The sequence below is a fragment of the Podarcis bocagei genome (assembly GCF_964188305.1).
Source record: "Podarcis bocagei genome assembly, chromosome: 5".
In the NCBI taxonomy this organism is placed as follows: Eukaryota; Metazoa; Chordata; class Lepidosauria; order Squamata; family Lacertidae; genus Podarcis; species Podarcis bocagei.
Genome location: NC_138129.1, coordinates 51,366,657 through 51,390,922, shown reverse-complemented (window position 1 = coordinate 51,390,922; position 24,266 = coordinate 51,366,657). Strand labels below are relative to the sequence as shown.

The following is a 24,266-nucleotide window of genomic DNA, read 5'->3' as shown; positions in this document are numbered from 1 at the left end:
ATTCTGACCGCGCCCCTTCTCTTTTTCATTGGCCGAGGAGTTAAATCTCCCGCAGCGCTGATTGGCTGCTGCGACCCCCGTTAAAGGTTTGAATCCGCTTGCGACAGGAGCTAAGGCACGGCTGGAAGAGTTACTTAGATACATGGGAGAAATAAGTGGCTGCGGAAATCAACGCGAAAGGGAAAGGCAGCAAGAAGTCGGCGTCTTTTTAGTACAGACATTTTAGCTGGTCTCGACTTCTGCGTTGCCTCCTCGTTTTCAGTCGGACGGGATGCAACCAGGCTCCGAAGCGGATGGTCGGGTTCGCTGCACCGTAGCGATCGAGCACCTGGGTGCTGCAGCAGCCCCGAATCGTGTGCTTCTCCGCGATGCTTGGGTCACGCTGGGCCGGGACGAGTTCCAGGAGCTGGTTCTGCAAGTGGCCAGCGCCGCCGGTCCGGGGCGCCCCCAGAACTTCCCCTTGCGGCGAGGTGAAGTGCGGCTGTTCACACGCTTCGTGAAGGAGGGGAAGAGCTCGGTGCAGCTCGGTGCAAACCACAATCACGTGCAGCTGCTGCTCTCTAATTGTCCTCCGGATCGGCTGCGCCGCTTCGTCCACACGCTGCGCATCAAGCACGCAGCCGCCCAGCGGGGGACCAAGCCTGTGGCCGAGCGAACGCGGCTTCTCGCTAGCCGACCGCGGACGTTCGACACGGTGAGCCCGGTGCAGACTCGCGACTTGCAGCAGGCGAGCGCCCGGCTGGCTCTGACTGACGTGACAACAGGGGCGCCGACTTATAAAAAATATTGGGGGGGCCCATACCGGGGTCCTGCCGCTGGTTCGCTCGGGTAGCCGGGAGAACGCAGTTCGAGGTGGCGGTGTTGGGGAGAGACCCTCGCTCAGGGCGCCACTAGACTTGGCGGCCGGCGGCCTATCTGGGGGGTTTTGGAGCGTATTTCGGCGGAGCGATTGGGGAGGAGGGGGCTTGTTGCCGGATTCTTCAGCTGAGCCGGAGATCCGCTGCTGGGGGTCCCTGGGCCGAGTTGTGAGCACGGCCTGCTGAAGGGAGATCCAGCCAATTGCGCTACGGGGACGGCCGGGGCTCTCCGGCTAGGGCGCGCGGCTGGCTGGCTGGCGAGGGAGCAGGTGGGGAGGAGGCGGGGGTCCTCACTCTCTTAGGAAACGCACCCGCGCGCCCGATTGCCACGAAGTCCGAAGGGTGCGTGTGTGGAATTAAAAAGCAAAAACGAGATACGGGCAGGGCAGGGCAAAGAGTTTTCTGCAAGAGGATGGAGGGCAGGTTGAAGAGAAAATCACTCAGGATGAGACAGTCAAATCAGCCATGATAAAATGGGCTCAGGATATTGGGTATAACATCATGTTTGAGGACTGGGAAAGGTTATGGACCACCGGAATGAAATTCACGGCATGTAATGCCTTGAAGGAAAATATTATGAAAATGATTTATAGGTGGTACATGACCCCAGTCAAGCTTGCAAAAATATATCACCTGTCTGATAATAAATGTTGGAAATGTAAGGAGGCTGAAGGGACATTCTTTCACCTCTGGTGGACTTGTCCAAAAGTAAAGGCCTTCTGGGAAATGATCTATAATGAGTTAAAAAAGGTATTTAAGTATACCTTTCCCAAGAAACCAGAGGCCTTCCTCTTGGGCATTGTTGGCCAGAAAGTGTTAAAGAAGGATAGAACTTTCTTTATGTATGCAACTACAGCAGCAAGAATACTTATCGCAAAATATTGGAAGACACAAGATTTGCCCACACTGGAAGAGTGGCAGACGCAATTGATGGACTACATGGAACTGGCTGAAATGACTGGCAGAATCCGAGATTTGGGAGAAGAAACAACGGAAGAGGACTGGAAAAAATTTAAGGACTATTTACAAAAACAATATAAGTTGTATGAATGTTAAAAATTTACACGATTCGGAAACTATAGCTTCAGCAATTAGATTTGGGAAACAGGAAATTATATTTTAAGTAAGAAAAGGTCAAAATCTAAGGTATACTATGTTTAATTTAAGATATAAGTAACTGATGAAAAGTATGTTAAATTTAGAGGTATAGTATTTGAAAAGTACAAAATAAGGTACGAAACAAGGTAATAATTTGCTGATATCTTTATTATAAAGAATGCAGGGTAAGGGAGATGCGAGGAAGTCCAGTTAGTTATATAAAAAATGTGTTGAATGGTTGGTTTTCTTTTCTTCTTTTTCTTTTTTTCTTTTTCTTGTTCTTTTACTTTTTTCTTCAGTGTATGTTTCTAACTTTGTATTTGAAAACTTAATAAAATATTTATAAAAAAAAGAAGAAGAGAAAATCCTTTCGCTTTTCTGGGGCGCAGGGAAGTCTCAGAGCCGGAGGTTGGGGAAGGGACCCCCTTTGCTCTGCCCTCTTCTCCCGTCTTAGATTCGCATGGGGGTCCCCGCCCGAGCTTGCCTGGCCACCGGGCCACACAAGGGCCGCGCTCTACGCGGCACACCTTGCTAGCCGCGCAGCTGTCCTCCGCGGCTGCGGAGCGGCCCTGCGCCGGTGCCCAGCCCCTCTGGGCGCCCGCTGCGCTGCCAATGACAAGCGGGCGACGTCGCGGGCGGGGAAGGCGTCGCTTTCTTTCCCGATCCTGCATCCTCCCAGTCTTCCAGCCCTTTTTTGGGTTGGAAGCTCGTCTCGTTCGCCCTTCTCCTTTCTTCACCCTGCGCGCAATTTTCCTCCCTCGTCTCCCTCCCCATTTCTCCTTCCTTCCTTCCTTCCTGACTGACTGACTGACGGGCTTGGGCTCGGGCTCGGGCTCCGGGTCGGGCTCAGGCTCGGGCTCGGGCTCGGGCTCGGGCTCGGGCTCGGGCAGCCACAGCGTCGGCGGTGTTGGCGATCGGCGGCGCGGGGGGGATGGCCCTCCCGGGGGAGCCGGCGCTGCTCAATGGGGTTGCCAAGGAGACAGGCCGGCCGCCCCACTCCCCCGGCCCGGCGCCCCCCGCCGCGCCGGTGCCCGTTATCGAGCTGGTGCGCGCCGGGCGCCCTATAAAAGCCGCGGACGCGCCCACCGCCGCCCGAGATTATTGGGGGGGCTGAGCCCCCCCAAACGAATTTTTGAGGGGGCTCGGGCCCCCTCAAGCCCCATTGAGTCGGCGCCTATGCGTGACAAGCACCCCGCGGAAAGGTCAGCCCTTACGCTGCGCGTCTCTGAAGCGGATCCGGAGTGAGTCCATCGATGGGAAACAGGTGAGTCGCTTCTGCCGAAAAGCATGAGCTAGCTGGGAGTTGGATCTGCCCATAATAAAAGGATCTCTGGCCGTCCAGCTCTTGTTGGACTCCAACCCCCATCACCCCTGTTTTGGCAGTGCTAGCTGGGATTTCTGGGAGTTGGAGTCCAAGGATACCCAGAGGTTCCCCATCCTTGGCATAAGAGTGGTGGCTAGTTTCTGAGAAGTGGACATACTCACCTGCTAATCCCAGATGCTGAAGTTGTGGTTATGCAAAGTGACAGATTCATGCACTCCTTAAGCACTTCAGAAACTCACTTAGCAAGTTCCATAACTGAGGCCACCACAGAGTAGGCCCTTCCTCCAATGCATGCTGGTCTTACTGGCAGATACCTGAGCAGAACCTCCAAAGTAGTATGGGCAAGGTCAAATTATTATTCTATTTGAACGTAAGGCTTCTTTGGTCCAATTGAAATTCAAAGAACTATCCCTCTGGATAAGAGAGGCATTCTCCTCTCTGGCTGCTGTAATCAAGAGAGATGGGATGGAAAGCTCTCATGAGCACTTTGGATTCAGAGGAGTTTGCCTTTTGGGGAATGTATTAAGTTCTGTTATGCAGGCAGAATGTTCTAGGCTCAACCCACATAATCTCCAGATGGGGCTAAAAAAACACCCCTGTCTGAAGCTGCTCCCAATCAGTGGATACAGTACTGAACAAGATGAGCCACCGGTCTGACTCAACATAAGGCAGGTTTCTGTGCTCTTTTCAGCAGCAGGTGAAGAAGACTTGGTCCATGTGCTCCCAAGCAAAACTCTCCCAGGAACAGTCAATGGTGTTGAATGCAGTGCTGAGTGGGAAGAATGTTTTCTTCACAGGCAGTGCTGGTGAGAGAAGAGGGTCAAGGAGGGTCTATGTGTTTGCAGGTTAGAGGTTGTAGTGGCTTCATCTACTATGGTGGGAATCTCACATTCCTTCTAGACTGAACAAACCTGGAATTTAAGGTATGTAAAGTTGGTGATTCTGATGTCTCCCTTTTTTGGGGTAGTGGCATGGGGCAGGTGGAGATTTATGAGAGGCAGATACCATTGAGTCGACTTTGATTTACAATCTAGGTGTCACTTCTAAAACTGATCAAGTTTTACACCTGCCTCTTGCCATGTAAATGGTTCCACTTTGGAGGAAAGTATGAATGGTGCTGGAATAATTGTAAAACTGAAATTTAGATTGTGTGACTCTAAATACAAGGGCTCTCTCTGTAGGGACTGGGAAATCCTACCTGCTGAAAAAGATCATGGCCTCGCTGCCTCCAAACAGCACTTACGCCACAGCCAGCACAGGGGTGGCAGCATGTCAGATTGGTGGCACTACTCTCCATGCCTTTGCAGGTAACTGGGATCCTGGGAAAGGAGGGAAGCGGAAATGGGCCTAGTGATGGGTTACTGCTGATATACTCTTTCCCCTCTCCTTTGATAGGTATTGGGTCCGGAAAGGCCTCCCTACATCAGTGCATTGAGCTGGCTCAGAGACCCGGAATTCGGCAGCAATGGCTGAACAGCCGCCATCTGATCATAGATGAAATCTCTATGGTGGAGGGGGATTTCTTTGATAAACTGGAGGCAGTAGCTAGGTGGGTGGAGCCTTCCTTTTGGGGGATATTGCTGCACTTGCATTAATCCTGTGTGTACATGGCTTTGGGGAGGGTATTAATAGGGCAGAAGACAAAACATTGCATAGTTGTTTTAAAGTTCTGACTAAGCAGGCACTTGATGCAATTCTGCAGCAAACAGTCTCACACTCACAGCTTTGCCTATGTATTCTCTTCAGTCCCGCATCTAGTTTTGGTAACGCTGTGGCCAGTGCCCACCCAGAGCCACCAGTCAGCATTGCCATCTCTGTGCTTCAGTCCTGTCTGTTTCCCATGCTCCTGTCCATGCACCATAGTTCTAATATGACTCCTTAAGTATAATGTGGTCCTAGAAGGGGGTTTGCAGCCACAGAGAGAAGCAGAACTGAATTATATTTGTTACTCTGTCTTAGCGTATGCAGAGCATGTGTAAGTGTTGCAAGGGAAACAGGAACAGGGAATCTTCCAGATGCAATTGGATTACAATTCCCACCAGTCCCAAGCAGCATGACCAACAGCCAGGCATCTTGGGGACTACAGTAGAACAACATCTGGAGGGCCACAGGCTTCCCATCCTTGGTCTAGGACATTGCATTTCTTTTCTCTTGGACCAGAATAAAATATGCTCCCTGAAGGTGTCTCCATTCTCTTTTGGTAGAGCTGTCAGGAAATGTGAGGATCCATTTGGAGGAATCCAACTCATCGTATGTGGAGACTTCTTGCAGCTGCCTCCTGTCAGCAAATCCTCCGAGCAGCCCAGGTTCTGTTTCCAGGTGTGCTGCTGTTGCTCTTTGTCACTGCATGCTCTTGTCACAGGCTGAGCTATAGTTTGATCAAAAGGTTTCCTTCACAGGCAAAGAGCTGGCGCAAGTGTATCCACCTGAACATGGAGCTGACAGAGGTGCGAAGGCAGACTGACAGGGACTTCATTTCTCTTCTGCATACTGTCCGCCTGGGCAGGTGAGATGCCATCCTCCCCCAGCAGAATATCTGGCTGGGGAGATTCTAATCTCTTGGGGATGGAAGTCCTATGTCTAGAGAGACATTACTAAACATTTGAATGCTGATATAGCTGCTTCTGTCAAGTTGGCTGGCCTGCTCCAATACTTCCTTTAAACTCATTGCACTGTTTGAAATTTGGGTCAAGTACTCTTTGAGGAACCATGGAGAAATGCTGGGAGACACTGGGTTTGGAGGAATGGGGAATTTAGAGGTGCCGGGTTTGCTGGGGTATTCCTTCACCTGCAAGCATCCTCGCTCACATGCTAGCAATGCACAGAGTTGATCTCCATGTTTTGGTGCTGGTTACGGCCTCGTGTTCTCATGGAAAGTAATTTGAATGGGCATAGTAGCAAGCTTGATAGTTTTTCTTGGTCTTCAATGTTTCTCATTAGATACAAATGTCTTCTTAATTTTAATTGTCCCCATTCAGATGCACAGAGGAGGTTACCAGACAGCTAACACTAACAGCTACCCATCGGGTGGAGAGAGATGGAATCTTGGCTACCCGGTTGTGCACCCACAAGGATGATGTGGAGCTCACAAATGCTAGAAGGCTGGATGAGTTGCCTGGTGAGAATGCTGCAATGACTTCAACTGTGACAAGTAGCCCTTTCCTTTTAGAGACAGACTTTCAGCTAAGAGCTGGGAACCAACACTTGAGAACTTGCCCTGCCCCTCTTCTTCCTGAATAAAACAACATAAGACCATTATAAAATTAGGCAGTACATCCTACTGACACCAATAGTTAAGTTTTCCAGGCCTGATATTCTTGCCACCAGTTTTCGATAGGTGAATACAAGGACACATTTATTTATTTATAATATTTTCTTCTGTTGCTGATATCTGCAGAAATGGGAAACATATTATGATATGTATTGTCTGGAATTCTACAGAATTATGCTTTCAGAATAGTGTGCAGAGCCTAATACTTGGAGCTCACAACACCTAGGGCTGTGGAAGGATGAAACAGAGCCCCCTTCATGCAGCTCAGCTATTGGGGAGTAACCCTTTCAAAACATATCAGGCAGGAGGGATGCAAGTTTTTTACATCTTGTCTGTCTTCTAGGAGAACGAAGGTCCTTCAAGGCAGTGGATAGTGACCCTTTACTGGTGAAAACTCTTGATGCACAGTGTCCCGTAAGCAGCAACATTGAACTTAAGCAAGGTGCCCAGGTGAGCATTGCCCAAGCGAGAGGCGGTTCTTTAGTAGGCAATGGAATTTTGCTTTTTTGTGGGGGGGGGGAAAGGTTTTTATGCTATCTGCTTCTCACACTAGTGCCACAGTCCTGTATTCTTCACCTTTCCCATGGGGTCTCACAAAAGGGGTCCCCAACCCTAGGATACTGGAGTCCTCTTGATGCAGAATATGACAGCATAAAGTGTTACAGGCCAATGCTGGCTGGATCTTACAGGAGCAGGCAAGCAGAGTAATTGTAAAATGAATGGTTTCTATAACAAATATCTATTATATAGTTTGTCTGAGGGAGTCATGGTGGCACTTACAGGTAATTGTTGACTGTAGCTTGGAATGTCAGAGCTATAGGCTTGGACACATCTGCAATCTATTTATATGTGCTCAGTATTTCACCTGCTGAGCAATTCAATTACTCCTTGCATTCTATTAATACTGATTTCTCTCTTACAAATGCGTGGCTGGCTAGCACTGATTATAGCTTCTCAGGAATTGTTACCTGCACTGCCATGGCTAGGTTGGACAGATCTTTACATGACAGAACCTAGAGTATCAGCTGAGTGAAATGATACTCTTATGGACCCTAGTGGCTGCCATTTGCTTTCTTTGAGCTGGTTGTGCACTGCTTTCGATAACTTTTAAACCTTAAAACTGGGAAGTCAGGCCATGCCAAATGCCATAGAGTCCTTGACTTTTAAGAGCTGCACCCAGCTATTAAATATGGGTGGCAAATCTGTGATGCTGTTTAACTGTGATTGTATTGTAATATTAAAGTTTAACTGAGACCAGTTACCATTTTCAACACATTATTCACTTTATTAGATGGATTACTGGGTTTTTTTCTGGTCTCATATGTATGTATTTAATATTTGACTGTTCGTTTGGTTATCTACCTTGTGTGCTGCCTTCTTGAAAAGCAGGATAAGTGTATACAATCAATAACATCCAAACAAGTATGAGGCTTTCCCTACCCGAGGAACAGGGTGGGGACATTCTAGTTTGTTTTCAGTGGCAGTTCTTGAGACTCTACTGTTAATGCTGACTATGTACAATAAAGTCGACTGACCGGACAGGTGAAAGCTAGGATGTTTTTCTTCATTAGTAATTTTCACATTCTTTCACTAGGTGATGCTTACTAAGAATCTTGATGTGTCCCAAGGTCTTGTGAATGGGGCTCGCGGAGTTGTGATTGGATTTGAAACAGAAGGAAAAGGTTAGTTTCTGACAGATGCACTTATCACCCATGACTGGGTGTTCTTCGGACTGTGTCTGAACTCTTCTAGATTCACAATGAAACTTGGGTGGGTGCCTCTGCACTGTGCCAGAGGTGGAGGATTTTTTGAGACATAGTTGCTGTTCTTTGCCATCCAGTTTTTTGTACATGAGCTGCTATTCTATTGGCGTCCCATTTGCAAGAACTCAAGTGGATGAGTTCTAGGCTGCCTTGCAGTATCTCCTTAAAGACAATAGATATTTGGGAGGTTACCTGGCCCTGACTCCTGGGCATAGGAGATCAAAGTTCTGACTTGGCTCTCTTTCTACAGGGCTACCGAAAGTGAGATTTCTGTGTGGCGTCACTAATGTTGTTGGGTTGGAACGATGGGTTTTAAAGGGACCAGCAGGAATTTATCTGAGTCGCCAGCAGCTGCCACTGAAACTTGCCTGGGCCATTTCCATCCACAAGAGCCAGGTTAGTGATACATTGTGTGATATTCTGTACAAGAAATCAAGACAGTAAAAATGGTCCATAATGGGATGTCTGTAAGGAACTTGTGTTTATCTAGGTTTATCTGTACTAAAGCTCCCACCAAAGTTACTATGGTTCTGGGATGTTACCAGTTGGGCCCCACATCTATGCAGGATCTGTAAGAATCTGCTCATTTGTCTTGCCCCCCCCCCCGCGATTAATTATAAGTTAGTGGAATCTAGGCGGACCAATCCTGTACATCAATCAAACTCAAGCTGTTTTCCTTGCAACATGTGGATGTTCTAGAAACACTGGAAAATCACACCACCCTGCAAACAAAATTATAAAGGGTGAGGGAACTGTGGAAATGTTGTTCAGCAGTGTTAGTTCTTCCTATTTGCCTGGTACCCATTTTGCGGAATCAAGCATCATACATAAAATATATAGGTACTTTACTGTACTGGGGGTGCACATACTTATCAGAATAACTAGGGAGTATCTGCTTCCTGACTTTTTCTCTTTTACTAGGGTATGTCTCTGGACTGCGTTGAGATTTCCTTGGCTCGTGTTTTTGAATTTGGCCAGGCTTATGTAGCACTTTCTCGAGCACGTAGCCTTGCAGGTCTTCGTGTTCTGGATTTTGATCCCAAGGTAGTGAGAGCCAATCCATACGTGTTGCAGTTCTACAAGCACTTGAAGAGAGAAAAATTTCTAACCCAGGTAAAGTGATAATCTGCCCCTAGGCTACCATAACCATCTGCAACTTAGACATTCTGATTTTGTGTTGTATAAACTGCAAAGGGAGGAGGGTGGGAGAAAGGAAGGGCAATATAGGAGCCTGGAACAAGGGCCACAGGTGACTAATGGCATTGTGAATTAGGGATATCTGGCCACCATTCCGCTGTAACCCTGAAATAGACACAACGCTCTTGAGCAATTATCTGTCTGCAGCCCTAATTGCAAAATGTATCTTCCCTACATTTCCCTCTCCAAAGAAGAATATACTGTTACAAGCTCATACTTTATTAAAGAAAAAAGTAGTGGAAGGTCATAGTGAATCCTTGCCCCTTCCTTCCATATGGCAGAAATGTCCCCCAGGGGATCACAGTGGCAGAGCAAGCTGATTGGGCACCTGGGGAGGCACACATGCCCTGTGCCCAGGGGCAGGGCCACCCAAGCCGGGGCAGTGGGGCCTCAGAGGAGTCTGCCTGCCTTCTCCCACTCAGCCGCCCTACAGCTGAGGGAGAGGCATCGGGTGGACTGTTTGGGGCAGTGTGGAGCCTGCGGGCGCCCAAGTCATTGTGTCACTCCCAGGAGACACGCGTGGCTCAGACGCGCTGTGGGCCCCGCGGTGAGTGCCGCCCTGTATTTTGTCACCCCCCCTCAGTGGTGAAACCTGGGGCGGCCCACCCCCACCACACACCCCTTCCTCCACCCCTGGGGGATCATACAAAGTGTGAGTAGCTGTGTATAATTTGTTACTTTTGTTCTTTAGGCTTTGCTGCACTCCTCTATTCAAGCTAATAAAGAAAATGAAGAAGCTGCCTGAACTTGACATACTTTTATTGCTCCTTGTACTTTTATTGAATCTACACCACTAAGTGGGAAACTTCTTCCATGGAGAATCAGCTCAGCTCATGGATTTTCTGCACTGCAGCTTCCAGGATCATTCTGTTTTCTAGCATTAGAACATCATCCTGGAAACATTTTCCACAGACTATCATAGTTCAAGAGATGAACCTAAAAGTCAATTTTTTAACCAAAAACTGTTATTAGGACGGAAGTAAGATGTTCTGCTATAATACCTTCAAGAAGTCTTTTAATTCAAACATCAGCATTGACAGTATTGTACCTATGGCAAGAGTTTGACACACTGAATAATAAAGAATGCACTTTATTTTTAAAGGACATAAAAGTGAATGAAATTGCTGCTCTCAGTGCAGCACATAATGCGTGTACGACATGCCAAGAGTCTGAGTTTACAAAGATGGCACACTAGTCTTCTAGGACCTGCCTGTTACTTACATTCTCTACAGAGGCCTCTTCAAATAAAATAAATAAAGCAAAGATGCTAAATTGTAGTAATTTGTTAAACTATATATGCATGTTGCCAATTTAGGAGCTAGGAACTCCTTCCCAAGTTAACATGGTTCAGTTAAAATCCAGATTTTGAGAAGTACATTTAATCTATGTTTGAAGTAATAATTACTTAAGGTGCTAGTTATGTTATGTTACAAAGTATGCTTTCTTTCCCCAGTCCCACCAGTTTATGGCAAATACTGCTATGAGCTGTTATGAGTCCAAGTATATCCATACTAATACCTCCTTAATAAAATAAGTACTAATGCTACATGGAGGGTTTACGTTTTGACACAGGCTGCTGTAGCATTTATGCTTCTATGCTATAACATAGTAACTTCATCTTTGCATTCTTCAGTGCCTACAACTATAACAGTTCAGTATTGTGTTAGTGGTAGATGGGGGGCATTTCTTCCAAGAAGATATACTGCATCATCAAGCATTGCTCAACAGTAACATTCCTAAGCATGTTATAAGTTAACTTTGCCTAGTTTATTTCAGTTAAAGCCTTCATGGCTTCTATAGCTCCTCAAACCGTATTGAAGGTAACCCCTGGTGAGCATGTTACAGGTAGAAGGCAAAAGGCACTTGGCAAGTAATATGAGATTATTACAGCTTTGCAACTGATATTTTTGTAGTCCATATTTTTTTTTAAAAAAATGGTTATTACAAAATAATTTGACTATTCTGTGACTCAGGAATGATATTCATCATCACTTATTTTACTAACCACAATGATCTGTAGACCAAGGTCAAGATTAACACTCAAGGCCATCTCTGAGCTGCTACATAGCAACTGGCCAAACAAGATCTAGCAGCTGTCATGGAGTAGTAAGACCAGACTTCAGTGTAATACAAAACAAGTATCATACTCATGAGCCAAGGTGTAAAAGAGCAGGTCAGGCTGCTTAACCCCGATGCTGCGATGAGGGGGATCATGGCTAAGGAAAGCTCAGCAAGCTTGTTTAGTCTTCCCACACATGTTATGAGAGGACATAGTTCATTACTGGGCAGCACAGAATCCAGTTCCCTCAGTCAAAGCTTTCTTCTTTACGTGCAAGGATAGCTAAAGGAAACAAGAATGGATTCAAAGGGCAGATACCCAGAGTCTTCCAGTCCATGGCAGAGGCAGAAGTTGCATTATCTTTGGAAGTGGTAGGAGAACTACTACTCTCCTCCTGTTGTGGTAAGCCACTTGTAGCTGGCTGCACATGCGGAAATAGCTCCCCATTATTCTTTACAGGCTGGTTGCCCTCTTTCATTCTGCTTCTTTCACCTGTGTAGTGGGTGTTCAACTCTGTGTAACATTTGTGCATGTGACTCTTCAGCTTCTTAAAGTCCAGAAAGCCCAGCTCTTCTGGCAGTGACAGTAGCAAATCTAGGACCACAGCTGACTCTGCAGAAAGCAAGCAAAATGTATGAGGAGAGTGGCTACACTCACTTTGGCAGAAACATAGGCAGGATTTTTTTATCTCCTGCTCTCCAGTTACAGATTCTGAAACTTCACCCTGCCTCCAACATGTGTAACAAATGAAGTAGTAAATTTTCTCACATTAACAGCTATTTTAGATTTTTAACAATTACGTCTTAGAGGTTAAGGATAACTTTCTATATAAGAAGTTTTATTTTAAAAACTGGAAATCTGATGAGAACCTTTTATCTGTTTTACATTATATGACAAGTTGCTGCTTCATAGAATCATAGAATCAGAGTTGGAAGAGACCACAAGGGCCATCGAGTCCAACCCCCTGCCAAGCTTTAGGTGAGTTTTCCTCTCACCTAGGAAAACTCTACCTGTCTCCACGCTCACGGGCCACTCATATTTTCACTGGGGGGTGGGGAGAAACATAACAAACAATTCCCTTCTGAAATGTTTTCCTTAGTCCCTCAAATCCCACCCATCATCCACAACAGTAACCTCAAAGGTTACCCAACTATGCCCAGCAAGGTGGTTGTTGCTTTTAGTAGCACTAAATATGTTGGAAGTTTTGGCAGAAGGAGTACAGTTTTTGGCAGGACACATAGTGTTTCCAGTCCTAGGGGATGCTCCATTTCTGGGAAGTGTTTTTAAGATTTAGTGTCCAGCCCTTCAGCTGAAATAGAACTCCACAGCCGATGACAAAAATGGCACAATAAAGAAAAAGCAACAGAATAAAAAGGAAGGGATGGAATGATTGCAAATAAAACTCAATAAGGCAGTTTCCATAAGGAGAAATGTTTTTGCCTGGCACCAATAATACAGTAGGCATGCTGTAATAGATGTCTTGGTTACCTGGAGTCACATTCCAGTGCAAAACATTTCTTCCAGTAGCTGCCTGTTATTTTAATTCATCTTGGTCCAACACAAATGCCGACTTACCACATGGTGGGAGTTCAGGTGCCTTACAGCCACGTGAGATCACAGAAAGGTACTTGTAGATCTTTTCAAAGTCCACATGGAACCCATTGTTTTCTGCAGGGGCTATTTCCTCTACATTTGATGATACAGTTGGTTCATGAGATTCTTCATCAGATTTCCTACTCTCACTATGAAGATTTTGGGATGAACATTGAGAATTCTTTATCACCACTGACTTTGGAGGCACGGAATGGAGCAAGGTGAGTGGCTCAGTAGATGCAATTGTCCAAACCTAATGAGTAGAGAAAAAGTCACAATCAAGTATGGACTTTGTATGCCAAGTAGTCAGGGGTTCTCTAGTAAACCAAATACATTTCCCAGCATTAAATCTGTCTGAAAAGTTATACAAGAACCAAGAGAACCAGGACAGAGCCATGTATTTCAGAGACATTTTGTCAGATGGAGACATACAGATATCTTAAATTACTACACCAAGAACAATATCTATCTTATTAAGATCATGGAAAAGGTTACCTGGGAAAAAGCAGTTGCCACAGCATCCTCAAGGGGACCTGTCAATTTCTCAGCTAACTCTGTCCATATCTAAAAAAAGGAAGTGTCAGTTGTGTGAATAGCCCTTAGCTTATGTTGTGCCATATCACATTATCTACACTTTTAAAACTCTCATACCTCAATAGGTGCTGGAATAGGAGCATCCTTCTGTTTACGCTGGCGATACTGATATTGTTCCTTGACTGCTTCCTTTGCCACACGCTCTTTCAGGTGCTCCACAAATGCCATGATCTGCAAGAGCAGCACAACTTAGGGGACATACATGGAATGTTTTGGGAAAGACAGTATCTATCTTTCTGAAGACATAAAAACTGAGCATTTCTTCAAGGCAGAAAGTTTGCAATTACTCCCCTTTAACTAGGATTTGCCAATATGAATGTGTAGAGGATTAAAAAAGGAGAATAGGTCCTCTCCCAATTCATCCTCCCATGTCATCCCTTATGATTTATCTGCCAAGGCCACCTAGCTCTCGTGGCTGACCAGAGATAGAGTGCTCGTCTCCAAACCCTGCATGCTGGTCATCAGTCCGCCAACTCGTGGGGTTGTTAGGAAGCTCACAGCCCGGCCAAGTTCGAATCCTGCCCTCCACCACGTGGCCACGCCTCAACCCACCTCTTCTTCATCCCTCGAAGGCAGGTATTTCTTCAACAGCTCGGGCCGCAGCGGACCCTGGCCGTGAGCTCTCAAGGCCCGAAGAAGGCGTCGCTTTTCTGGGTCCGTCCAAGCCTGGCTCGTGGGGGCCGTCCTGTAGCGAGCAGGGGCTGAACGCTGCCTGGAAGGCGGCTTCATGGCGCTGAGAAGAGAAAACAATATAAAGCTAAGAACCTAAAACACGCCCAGGGGTGTCAATTGCCACCCGCCCAGCACCTATTCTCTTTAGCCCCTCACCTCTAGCCACCCGTTCCTGGCTTCTAAGGCGACACAACGCTGCTCGTTACCTTTCGGTAGTCCTCAGTCCTCAAACACAACGCCGCCTAGTTTGCGAAAAGCCGTTGCTTCCAGGTTGTCGCAATCGGATGACGTATAAAAACGCGCCGACGGGGGCCGCCGAGGACCAGAAACTATCAGAGGCGAAAGCAACCTTAGCAGCGTCTTCCGCTGGGACGGTGGCGGAGGTGGGTTCTAGAACGCCTCGACGTCACGAAGGAGCTCTAGGCTGCGTAGCAACCGCATGGCTCTTGCAGGGATTCCTGAGACCCCCCCGTTCTCACGGGGGGCTCTAGAATGGGACAGATCGCCCTTAAGTCTGGCTACATGTCTTGCTGGTCGGCCGGCGTCGCTTTGGGGATCCTAGTCCTATTGCTGTGTGATGGGCCCGGTACGGAGAAGGGTGCTGTCGAGGGGCTAGGCTGCAACCGGGTGTCTCCTCGAGGATGTGGTGGTAGCACATCAGAGCTGCAGTCGCTTGTGAAAAGAGCCAAGGGCACGGTCTCCTAAACGCCCGCCTGTTATACGAGTTTATTAATTCAATTAACATTCGAATCTGCCCTCAAAAACGGATGGAATCGCCTCGCAGGCAGCTCAAAAACACAATATTCTGGCCCAAAATGGCTCCTTCATGGAGCTAGAGAGCTGAATCGTGAAGTTCAATTTGAGACTTCTGAAACTGACTTTGTATATTGCTATCCTCCTGAGGTCTACCAAATGGTGTCAGGAGCAAGATCCTGGCTGGGGTGGGTGGACAGTACAGAGCCACATTGTACAAAGGTGGCGGTGGGAACAGGATTGGCACCCCATGGAAAAGGGTGGTTCAGCAGGCAGAATTACCTGTTCCACCCCACAAACCAAACACTGGAATAAACTATATACACAAATGAAAATGTATTGTAACAATAACTTCATCAAAAAATAAATATATAATTAATAATTCAACATCTAAGTTACTGCAGTTTAGGGATTTTAACACAGAATTCTAAAACTGGCCAGCGGCAGCCATTAATGCAATCCCATGTGTACTTAGAAGGAAGTCCTGTTGAATTTACTAGGGCTTCCTCTTGGGTATGGTGTTAATATTGCTGCCTACTTTCCAGGTGAGGAACACTGAGGCTGAGAGATAAGTGATTTCTATAAAGTCACCAATGGCAGATACAGTCAGCTGTATCTCAGCACTCGCACATGTGCAGAAACACTAAATCATGCTTTGCGCATGCACAGAAGTGCCAAATTGCAACCCACGTGTGCGCAGACGCGGCACTGTGAGTTGCGAACGCTGCGGGTTGTGAACGTGCCTCCTGCACGGATCACGTTCGCAACCCAAGCGTCCACTATATATATCAGTTTTACTTGCTGTTGTGGAAATACTCTGTCATCTGGGGATTTCCAGTATATCCCAATTTAACTTCCGACTCTCCCTGGTCAAAACACAGGAGCTCTGGGGTGGGTTTCAGACCGCACAATGTACCATGAAGCTGGGAACTACCGTTTTATGAACACACAGATACAGCAGACAAGTCTAATGATACTTTCCAAAGGAGGCACCATGCTGAAGTCTGCTCCTTTTCAGGCTGTGGACTTCACCTTGACTTGTCTGACAATGGAACTCCTGCAGGACTGGCACGTGTTAGAAAGACAGCTGGAGAGATTGGTGAGAATGTAATAAAGATCAGTTCCATTTAGCTGACACTGCACTAAGTAAAATGCACAAGCAATAAATGGGGACATCATCTGATCAGCTCAATCCACTGTGGCCTTGTTTCATCCATCTTCAGTGGCCATCTGATCTGTGCCTTGAATCCATGGCCTTGGCACTGCGCTCTGGCCACCTGAGCTAGCCAAGCGATAGATGATCATTAGATGATTTGAGCCCATTAACACAAAGCCCAACCAAGAACCTTGTTTTCCCATTGCCCTATCACCAATGCCAAATTGATTCTGATTTATTCGTTATTTACTAAATTTAGTAAAAATTTAGTAAAAAGCCCAAGACAGAGTACACAGCTCTTCCACCTTCCATTTATCTTCATGGCAACCCTATGAGGCAGATTAGGCTGAGAGGTAGTGGCTGGCTCAGGGTCATCTAGGGAGCTTCATGGCCAAGGGAGGATTTGAACCTAGGTCTTCTTGGTTCTAGTCAGACGTGCAAACCACTATATCTGCCTGTTTTTTCAGACACCATCTTTGTCCACATTGGTGCCAAGGAATTTACTATCCCCTGCATGTCTTCAGAGATGGATGTTGTGATTGGTATGAATCCCACCTACAACTGGAGCCTGGAAAATGAAGGTTAGGCCTTATTGCTTGGGACTCTAGGATCTTTCAGTAGATGTCAGGGACAGATGTGTGAGGGAAAGAAGAGGATGGATTACTTGGGAAAAGGCACCTGTTGGTGTCCCAGGGCTACCAATGTTTTTTCTAGAATGATCAGCAACAGAGATTTTTTTGCACCTCAGACTGATTTGAACTTTAGCACCCAAGATAAATATTTCCCAAGCATTTTATGTTGAGAATTAGTTTAGTCTTGCCTATGCCCTCTGTGTCCTTGTGCCTTGGGCAAGAGCCCATGTTATGTCACTCCTCCTCCTAATGCTACAGAGAGGCCATTAGGTGGCTAAATTTGGAGTGTGTGGGGATTAGGCCCTGTGGATTTCATTAAGGAGCCCATCTTTATCTCTTATACCAGTTCAATCCCTGCTTGGGGTGAGGCTTGAAGATGCATGAAAAGGTAACTTGCAAACACATTGATGCAACTGTTAAGTTTCCCAGATGTGAAACCAAGTTGACCTGAAACTGACCACCCAAATTAAAGTCTGGAGAGATTATTCTTCACAACAGGCATATTGGCAAAAACATCAGAACTACTGGAAATGAAATTGACCCAGAGGTCAGCTTTTTAAGGTTCCTGTTACTTAAAAGTTACGACTGAAGCAAGCTGTGAGACAACTTGCTTTTCCAAACCCAAAACTTGGTTGTAAAATAGTATCAGCATGTCACAAAATATTGACTAATTGTACCTGCCAATCTAAGCTACCCAGTGCATGGTTCCTATAATAAGAAAATACGGTGTAGAATGTCAGGATTCCAGAAAGGTATTTCATGGCATAAGGGCAGCAGAAAATAATTAGACTCTCTCGATGCATCCATGTACCAATGAGCCGAGAGCCACATGAAGCTATAGAAGTATTAAAAGACAGGGGGTTTCTCTTGACCTCAGTATTGGTGCCTAAGCTGGTTGTAACAGAACATTGTTCTCCTTAGGCTGATTCTGCCCTCTACTTTCAGGAACCCATCCTCTCAGTGGTGATGCTTCCCTGACTCTGCATGATTTTCATACTGATGACAGTGGACTGTATGTCTGCACAGTCTCCTACACCACGGATGGCCAGCTCCATGCTAAAACTTTCTATCACACAGTGGTGGGTGAGTGGATTCCAGATGTCTTGAAGGATAGTGAAACAAAGGGGACTGAACTATTTGACTAGATGGGTGATTGGCTGGAACCAGGAGGAAGCTAGTGGAGGGGGGGGACATATAATGGGAGAAATTTTGGCCTGTGGCCAGACGCTGTGGCCAAACATAGGTGGTTTCTCTCTGTTCTCCTAAGGATCCACTGTCTTTCTTAGGTGTTTACAATTTCTTTCCATCCTCTTTAACTTCTTCATAGTGGACATGATGTGGAAGATGTGACTTTTGCCGTCTTTTGAGCTCCTGTTTTTGTAGGAGAAGCTGCCTTCCAGATTCCCCTTCCTCTGCCTCTTTCCCCAGGCTACCACATACGTGCAGAGCTGCACGTCCTACTGCTTTTTCAGTGCAACTCTTGCGATGAGGAATTGACGCACGGGTTCCTGAAGACCCTGCGGGAGCATCTGAGCGAGGTGGTGCACCACCTCCACTGTGAACTTCTGCTTGGCGCCATCAGCTGCTTCCCCACCATGGAGAAACCCTTGGATGAGTTCAACTTCCAGGTAGAGCTTGAAGGTCAGAACCAAGAAATTCAGGGTGTTTCTAGAGGATGGCAGTCAGGTTGGCTGGGTTCAGTCACAGTTTGGGGAGGAAGTGAAGTTTGGAGCAGGAGAGGCTCGTGCAGAAAGGCAGGATTTCACCAGCTAGGACTGCCTACTGAAAACACCAGAAGTAAGTGTAGCCTCAGTGTGTGTCTTTGCTGAGAACAGACAGATTTTGGGTAAAGGTACATTCCCTTGGATTGGCCGGAGGAACATTTCTTAAGCAGCAAGGGTGGCAATGGATATGTATCATGATCTGGAGGATTGCGCTAAGTTGAATTAACATAATTAACTGCAGGCATCATATAGTGGATCTGTTTTGCCATATCCTGGAATGAGGGTTTGGACTCTGTGTGTACAGATGGAAGAGCGAGCCTATTGGCAAAGGGACCGTAACATATTTGTCATTGTTTTCTAGTATCTCCTTTTGGGAAGGGCTGGGATAAGTTCTGCTCCCCCAAGGCTGATGCACTGGAATTTGATTGTTATAATGGAGCTGTCTTGAGCAATCTGCAGCAGGTACGTCACCAAACCTCATCTCTCCCCTACCAGGAAATAAGTTTGCTGGGGCTTTGTACCTACATATGTTGCTGAGCTGCAAAGGGAAACCATGTCTTTTATCTTCCGGAACAAGGCTAATGTGCATCGCTGCACATGGAATGACTGGGGTTATTTACTTTGAGACAATACAAGCAAGAATCGCATGGTTATGCATATTTCGAAGAAACAATGGGTGCTTGCATTCTAGGCATTTACAATGGAATTGCCACATTTTGTTCATTCACTCTTGTGATGACCCTGTCGTCAGATTCTTATACTTCTCTGTTTTCCCTGCAATCCTGTTTTCCTTCCTTTTTCAGAAAAACAGATCAATAACAAAAAGCAGACCTCCCAGTCTTCCTTCCCCCACTCTTGAACCACCCTATGCATCTCCCTACAGGCCGAGGAAGCAATAACCATATTCATGGAGAACAACAAACGTTTCCCCTTGGGAGAGGCGCCCACCTCCCGCACCTCCTTCGTCAACACCTTTGTCAACTTCCTGGAGGGTGGAACATGCCTGGAAGGTTATGGACAGACCCCGGAGCTACAGGCACGCTGTCCCGACTGCTGTAGTGAGTGGAGCAGGTGATCCATGAGCTGCTGCCTCATCCCTCCTCAGACGCTGCCTCTGGTCCCATAGGCTGCAGTGTTTGTTCATGCCACTGGGAAGCCTCTCGCCACATTTGTTCTTAGCTGTCACCCCAGCCTTTGCAAACCCAGTGCCTTCCAGATGTTTTGGAACACAACTCCCACCAGCCCCAAAACATCTGGAGAGCACTGGGTTTGTAATGGCTCTCTTCTCTCTACCTTCCCTTCCTCTAGAGCAGTGTTTCCCAACCTTGGGTCTCCAGCTGTTTTTGGACTGCAACTCCCATCATCCCTAGCTAGCAAGACCAGTGGTCAGGGATGATGGGAACTGTCATCTGAAAACAGCTGGAGACCCAAGGTTAGGAAAGACTGTTCTAGAGTTTCACTGTAGCTCTGCCAGGTGCCCTTGGGCTGTGTACACTTTAGTTTTCACCCCTCGTGGAGCTATATTTCTCAGCAACCTTAACAAACTACAGTTCCCAATATTTTTTTGGGTAAGTCACATGCTTTAAATGCATGGTGTGTACACAGCCCTTGGATCCGATCTGTAATTCCATCCAGTCAGAGCTATTTTGTCCACCTGTTTAACACATTGCGCTAAGCATGACTCCCTCGACTCCAGGAAGAGACACCTTCTCCACAACTCCTTTGAGGAGCACAATTGAAAAACGATGCCCCTTGGGTAGGGCTCACATGGTATGCGGCCAGCTTTGAAATCCCTCTCTCCCTAATCCCTCCCCACCCCTCCAGCTTAGCTGATGGAGGAATGAAACCTGTGTGCTGTCTATATTTCAGGCTCTGCTCATTTCGCTCCCCCCTCCATGCCTTTATCTGCCATTTTGCTTGACAGCCGCGTGCCCTCCTGGAACATATAGTGTGTCTGCAGCTGGAAATTGTGTTCCCTGCCCAAACGGAACATACAGCCTGCGCTATGGGGCAACTGTGTGCATTCAGTGCTACCACAACGGGTCAACCTTGCACCCTGCTGCCAGAACAGCTGCGGAATGCATGAGCCCAGAAGGTATGTATCAGGTGGGAGACATGAGGAAGGGCTTCCTGAGAGACCTCTCTGGATTTTCCAGCACTGGTTCTTGGATTTAGCATGCTGAGAGTCAAGCTAGATGCAACGTAAAATATGTTCAAGGTTTTAAAAAATGCACATAGCATCAGCTGTGTGGCTGGGGCTGATAAGTATCATGATTGTAGGGGGTGAAGGGGGGGATTTTAACACTTTCCTTGCCACAGTCCTGAAAAAAATCCCTCCTCTGAAGTTGGGAAGATTTGCTGCAAAGGGGAATTTCTTCCCAATGGAAATATTAGCTCCAGAGGAGGGATTTACTTCAGTCCTGGATGCTGGACTTGAATTAGTTTCCTTGGTTCTGTGTTTTATTTAAAAGGTGGCCCCTCACCTGGGTAACAGACAAAGTGATGTAGAAGTAAATTCTTACCACAAGACTCACAACAGGAGAGTTAAATTTCACCTCCTGTGATCGTGTTAATTATCCATCTTCCCTAAGGTGATGCTCTGTATACTTAATGCCCCCTCAAACCTGTATGTTAAATCCAAAGACAGATTTATCTTCAGATGGCTATGTTCCACCTCCACTATTGGCTGTTGCACTCATGTCCTGCTTGCAGGCTTCCTGCAGACCTCAGTGAGAACAAGATGCTGAAGGAGGTGGTCCTTTGGCCTGATCTAGCAAGGCTTTTCTTGTGTTCTTAGGTACCTAAGAAACAGCGCTCCTAGACTGCAACCATATATACGAGCATCTAGTGAGGGAACAGTTCTGCGCATGTGTGAATTTGGTCCAAACAGTGTTTGTTTATACTGGCTGTCTATTTCCCTTTGGCCTTTTTTTCCACTGTGATACTTAAGCTCACCTCCTGTTTAACTTAATAGAGGCAGGTGCTGCTGCTGGATAGGCAGCTTGGCTCTGGGTGCTGAGGAGAACTGGCACTCTTGAGTGATCTGTGTCTCTTTCCACGCAGTCCCTCCAACACATGGGTTTCCTGCTCTGTTGGTGATCTTTGTCGTCCTGCTGCTTACTTGCCTCTGTATCATTGTGCTGTGAGTTCTGGGTTTTCTTCTTTCCTGTCTAAGCCCACTTCTGTAAAATTTGGTGGGCCAAAGAGATGTGTGGCTGGTCATTAAGTGAGGGCAGGGTCCCAAGAAATGGCAGTGCCTGTGCAACCAGTTATCACAGATAATTGGGGGTGGGGTGCCTAGGGAATGCCTCCACTACGGGATCATATATCTGCACCACCAGTTCTCTACTTTCCTGGCTTCTGGGACTAGAGTGCACCAAACAGGTATTGCTTTCATTCCACCTTTGCCCTTCCTCTGAATACAGCCCCCTTTCATAGTTTCCCCACATGCCTTTCTACAATTTGATTATTATCACTTTTCAGTAACCACCACCTGATCCTGGCCAAGATACCCCAACCAGCATACCCTAACCCAGGGGTTAGCAACCTTTTTCAGCCATGGGCCAGTCCACCGTCCTTCAGACCATGTGGTTGGCCGGACTATATTTTGAAAAAAATAATAATGAATGAAATCCTATGCCCCACAAAAAACCCAGAGATGCATTTTTAAATAAAAGCACACACTCCACTCATGTAAAAACACCAGGTAGGCCCCACAAATAACCCAGAGATGCATTTTAAATAAAAGGACACATTCTACTCATGTAAAAACACGCTGATTCCCAGACTGTCCGCGGGCCGGATTGAGAAGGCGATTGGGCTGCACCCGGCCCACGGGCCTTGGGTTGCCTACCCCTGCCCTAACCCAACAGAGTTCTTGGGCAAGGGGGATGTTACCACTTTCCTATGAATCTGGCTTCCATATTCCTTATATGTGTCCCTCCCTGTATTTTGCTCGTGGGGTTCTGGGCAACCAGAGCTGTATGGGAGGGGTGCCTACTAAGATCCACATGCCTTATGGTTATAAAGATTCCCTGTCTCTGTGCAGCTGCTGGTGGTACTTCCGTCATAGAAGGAAGAAGAAACAGGATTCTTTTCCTAAAGGTGATGGCGAGACCAAGCTGGAAAAAGAAGTCACAGTCCTTGCTGTTCCGGACTCCCCAAAAGATGACTCTCCCCTGTTGCCTTCTATCACTTTGGAGAATCCTGACAAAGATGACTCTCCCCTGTTGCCTTCTCCCACTTTGGAGAATGCTGAAAAAGATGACTCCCCCTTGTTGCCTTCTATCACTTTGGAGAATCCTTACAAAGATGACTCTCCCCTGTTGCCTTCTCCCACTTTGGAGAATCCTGACCAAGAAGGTGTCATGTTTCCAACTCCTCCCAATCCAGAGGAAGAGCCAGGTGGGGCTATTTTGCCACCCCTTTTTGAGCTAGAAGAGCAGCCTGTTATTGAAAATGTTGTGTTCCCATCATCCTCACCTGTCTCAGATTTTGAAAGTACATGACTCCCAGTAAATTCATGTCCAACAAACAGACCTGCTTCACATGTTCTTAAAGGTTGCTGATAATACTAACCACTTGTTCCCTTCCTCAAGGTCTGGGCCCTACAAGGCCTCCTATTTTCTTGAGTTGGGTTCTGCATCTAGAAGATCATGGGAGAACTGAAAACTTCTTCATCCCTAGCCATAACACACTGCACCCCAGTCTCCTAACAAAACCAGTGTTGGAAGTGAGCGGCCTGAAAGGAAACTGAGCTAATCTTTAATTTCTAGAGGGCATGGAGGGTTATGCTCAGACTGGGCAAGCAACTGCAGTGAAGCGGCTGAAGTCTCTAACCTAACAGCACCACAAATGAAGCAGCAAATCCTGCAGTAATTGTTTTATGCTTCTGGCTATTACCTAACCGAGAAGATGTCAATATGTGGTGGCAGCACTGTGGGCTGACCTTTATGAATGGAAGTTGAAAAACCAAGCCAGTTCATTTTGACTGAAATGTCAAAAACAGCAGACTCAAACTCCTCTCCTCCTAGCTACCAAAGGCTTGAACAGATACATGGCTCCTTTATTATTTATGGAGGTGAATTTGGAGACAATTCAAAAGCCTCAGGGCCACTACTGAGAAGGCCTTCTCCATTCCACAGCAGTTCTGTTGAGCATTGGATACACGGGGGGCGGGAGGGCTTTCCTGATCATCTTAATGGGTGAGGGAGCTCATATGTGGAAGAGCACTCTGAAATATTCTAGAGCCTTTCTCTTGTCATTCCGTCCTGTAGTTAAATAACAGATTTATGATTGGGGATTGCCTGCCTATAGGGAGAGCAGCCACGGTTCTAACTTTTACAACTGTTCAACTGTGTGGTGGGGTTTCTACCTCTTATAAGAACATCTCAGAGTGCCCACAAGTTTTCAGATATTTACAGCTCCCATGGAATGGGTAAATTGGCTTAAAGTCAAATGCATCTACTCAATGCAGTCTGATTAAGCAGATGTCAAGTCAATTCGTTTTCTGTAGGTCACACGCAGAAGAAATCTGTTACAATGCAAAATACAAAACAGAAGCAAAGCCTGAA

At 46.7% G+C, this 24,266-nt stretch overlaps 3 protein-coding genes across 8 annotated transcripts; 2 read left to right on the top strand and 1 right to left on the bottom strand.

The window, feature by feature from the left end:
- Window positions 1–44: 44 nt before the first annotated feature.
- Window positions 45–10,325, top strand: PIF1 (PIF1 5'-to-3' DNA helicase). Its single transcript, XM_081195148.1, is given in 13 exon segments — window positions 45–823; window positions 826–858; window positions 3,971–4,085; window positions 4,461–4,586; window positions 4,675–4,828; window positions 5,484–5,598; window positions 5,679–5,785; window positions 6,258–6,397; window positions 6,894–7,000; window positions 8,145–8,232; window positions 8,564–8,709; window positions 9,235–9,426; window positions 10,202–10,325. Coding segments are annotated over 13 exon segments (1,929 nt in total). The 5' UTR covers window positions 45–271; the 3' UTR covers window positions 10,256–10,325.
- On the bottom strand, window positions 10,253–14,738 carry SNAPC2 (small nuclear RNA activating complex polypeptide 2). Of its 3 annotated transcripts, XM_081195139.1 has the most exons (7): window positions 14,585–14,718; window positions 14,309–14,489; window positions 13,814–13,927; window positions 13,658–13,726; window positions 13,145–13,415; window positions 12,062–12,181; window positions 10,253–10,446 (listed from the first exon to the last, which is right to left on the bottom strand). In XM_081195139.1, the coding sequence occupies exons 2-7, from the start codon at window positions 14,483–14,485 to the stop codon at window positions 10,427–10,429; spliced, it is 771 nt and encodes a 256-aa protein (XP_081051265.1). In that variant the 5' UTR covers window positions 14,486–14,489; window positions 14,585–14,718; the 3' UTR covers window positions 10,253–10,426. The 3 variants fall into 3 exon arrangements, with proteins under 3 accessions (XP_081051265.1, XP_081051264.1, XP_081051263.1); XM_081195138.1 differs by lacking the exon at window positions 10,253–10,446 and having other exon boundaries at window positions 10,585–12,181; window positions 14,635–14,738; XM_081195137.1 differs by lacking the exon at window positions 10,253–10,446 and having other exon boundaries at window positions 10,585–12,181.
- Window positions 14,717–23,229, top strand: LOC308587488 (zona pellucida-binding protein 2-like). Of its 4 annotated transcripts, none has more exons than XM_081195134.1 (10): window positions 14,717–14,811; window positions 16,200–16,280; window positions 16,805–16,918; window positions 17,915–18,052; window positions 18,398–18,610; window positions 19,055–19,155; window positions 19,577–19,751; window positions 20,618–20,788; window positions 21,757–21,835; window positions 22,742–23,229. In XM_081195134.1, exons 3-10 carry the CDS (start codon window positions 16,852–16,854, stop codon window positions 23,199–23,201), a joined length of 1,404 nt encoding a protein of 467 aa, XP_081051260.1. In that variant the 5' UTR covers window positions 14,717–14,811; window positions 16,200–16,280; window positions 16,805–16,851; the 3' UTR covers window positions 23,202–23,229. The 4 variants fall into 4 exon arrangements, with proteins under 4 accessions (XP_081051260.1, XP_081051257.1, XP_081051258.1 ...); XM_081195131.1 differs by lacking the exon at window positions 14,717–14,811 and adding an exon at window positions 14,818–15,014; XM_081195132.1 differs by lacking the exons at window positions 14,717–14,811; window positions 17,915–18,052 and adding an exon at window positions 14,818–15,014.
- The last annotated feature ends 1,037 nt before the right edge of the window (window positions 23,230–24,266 follow it).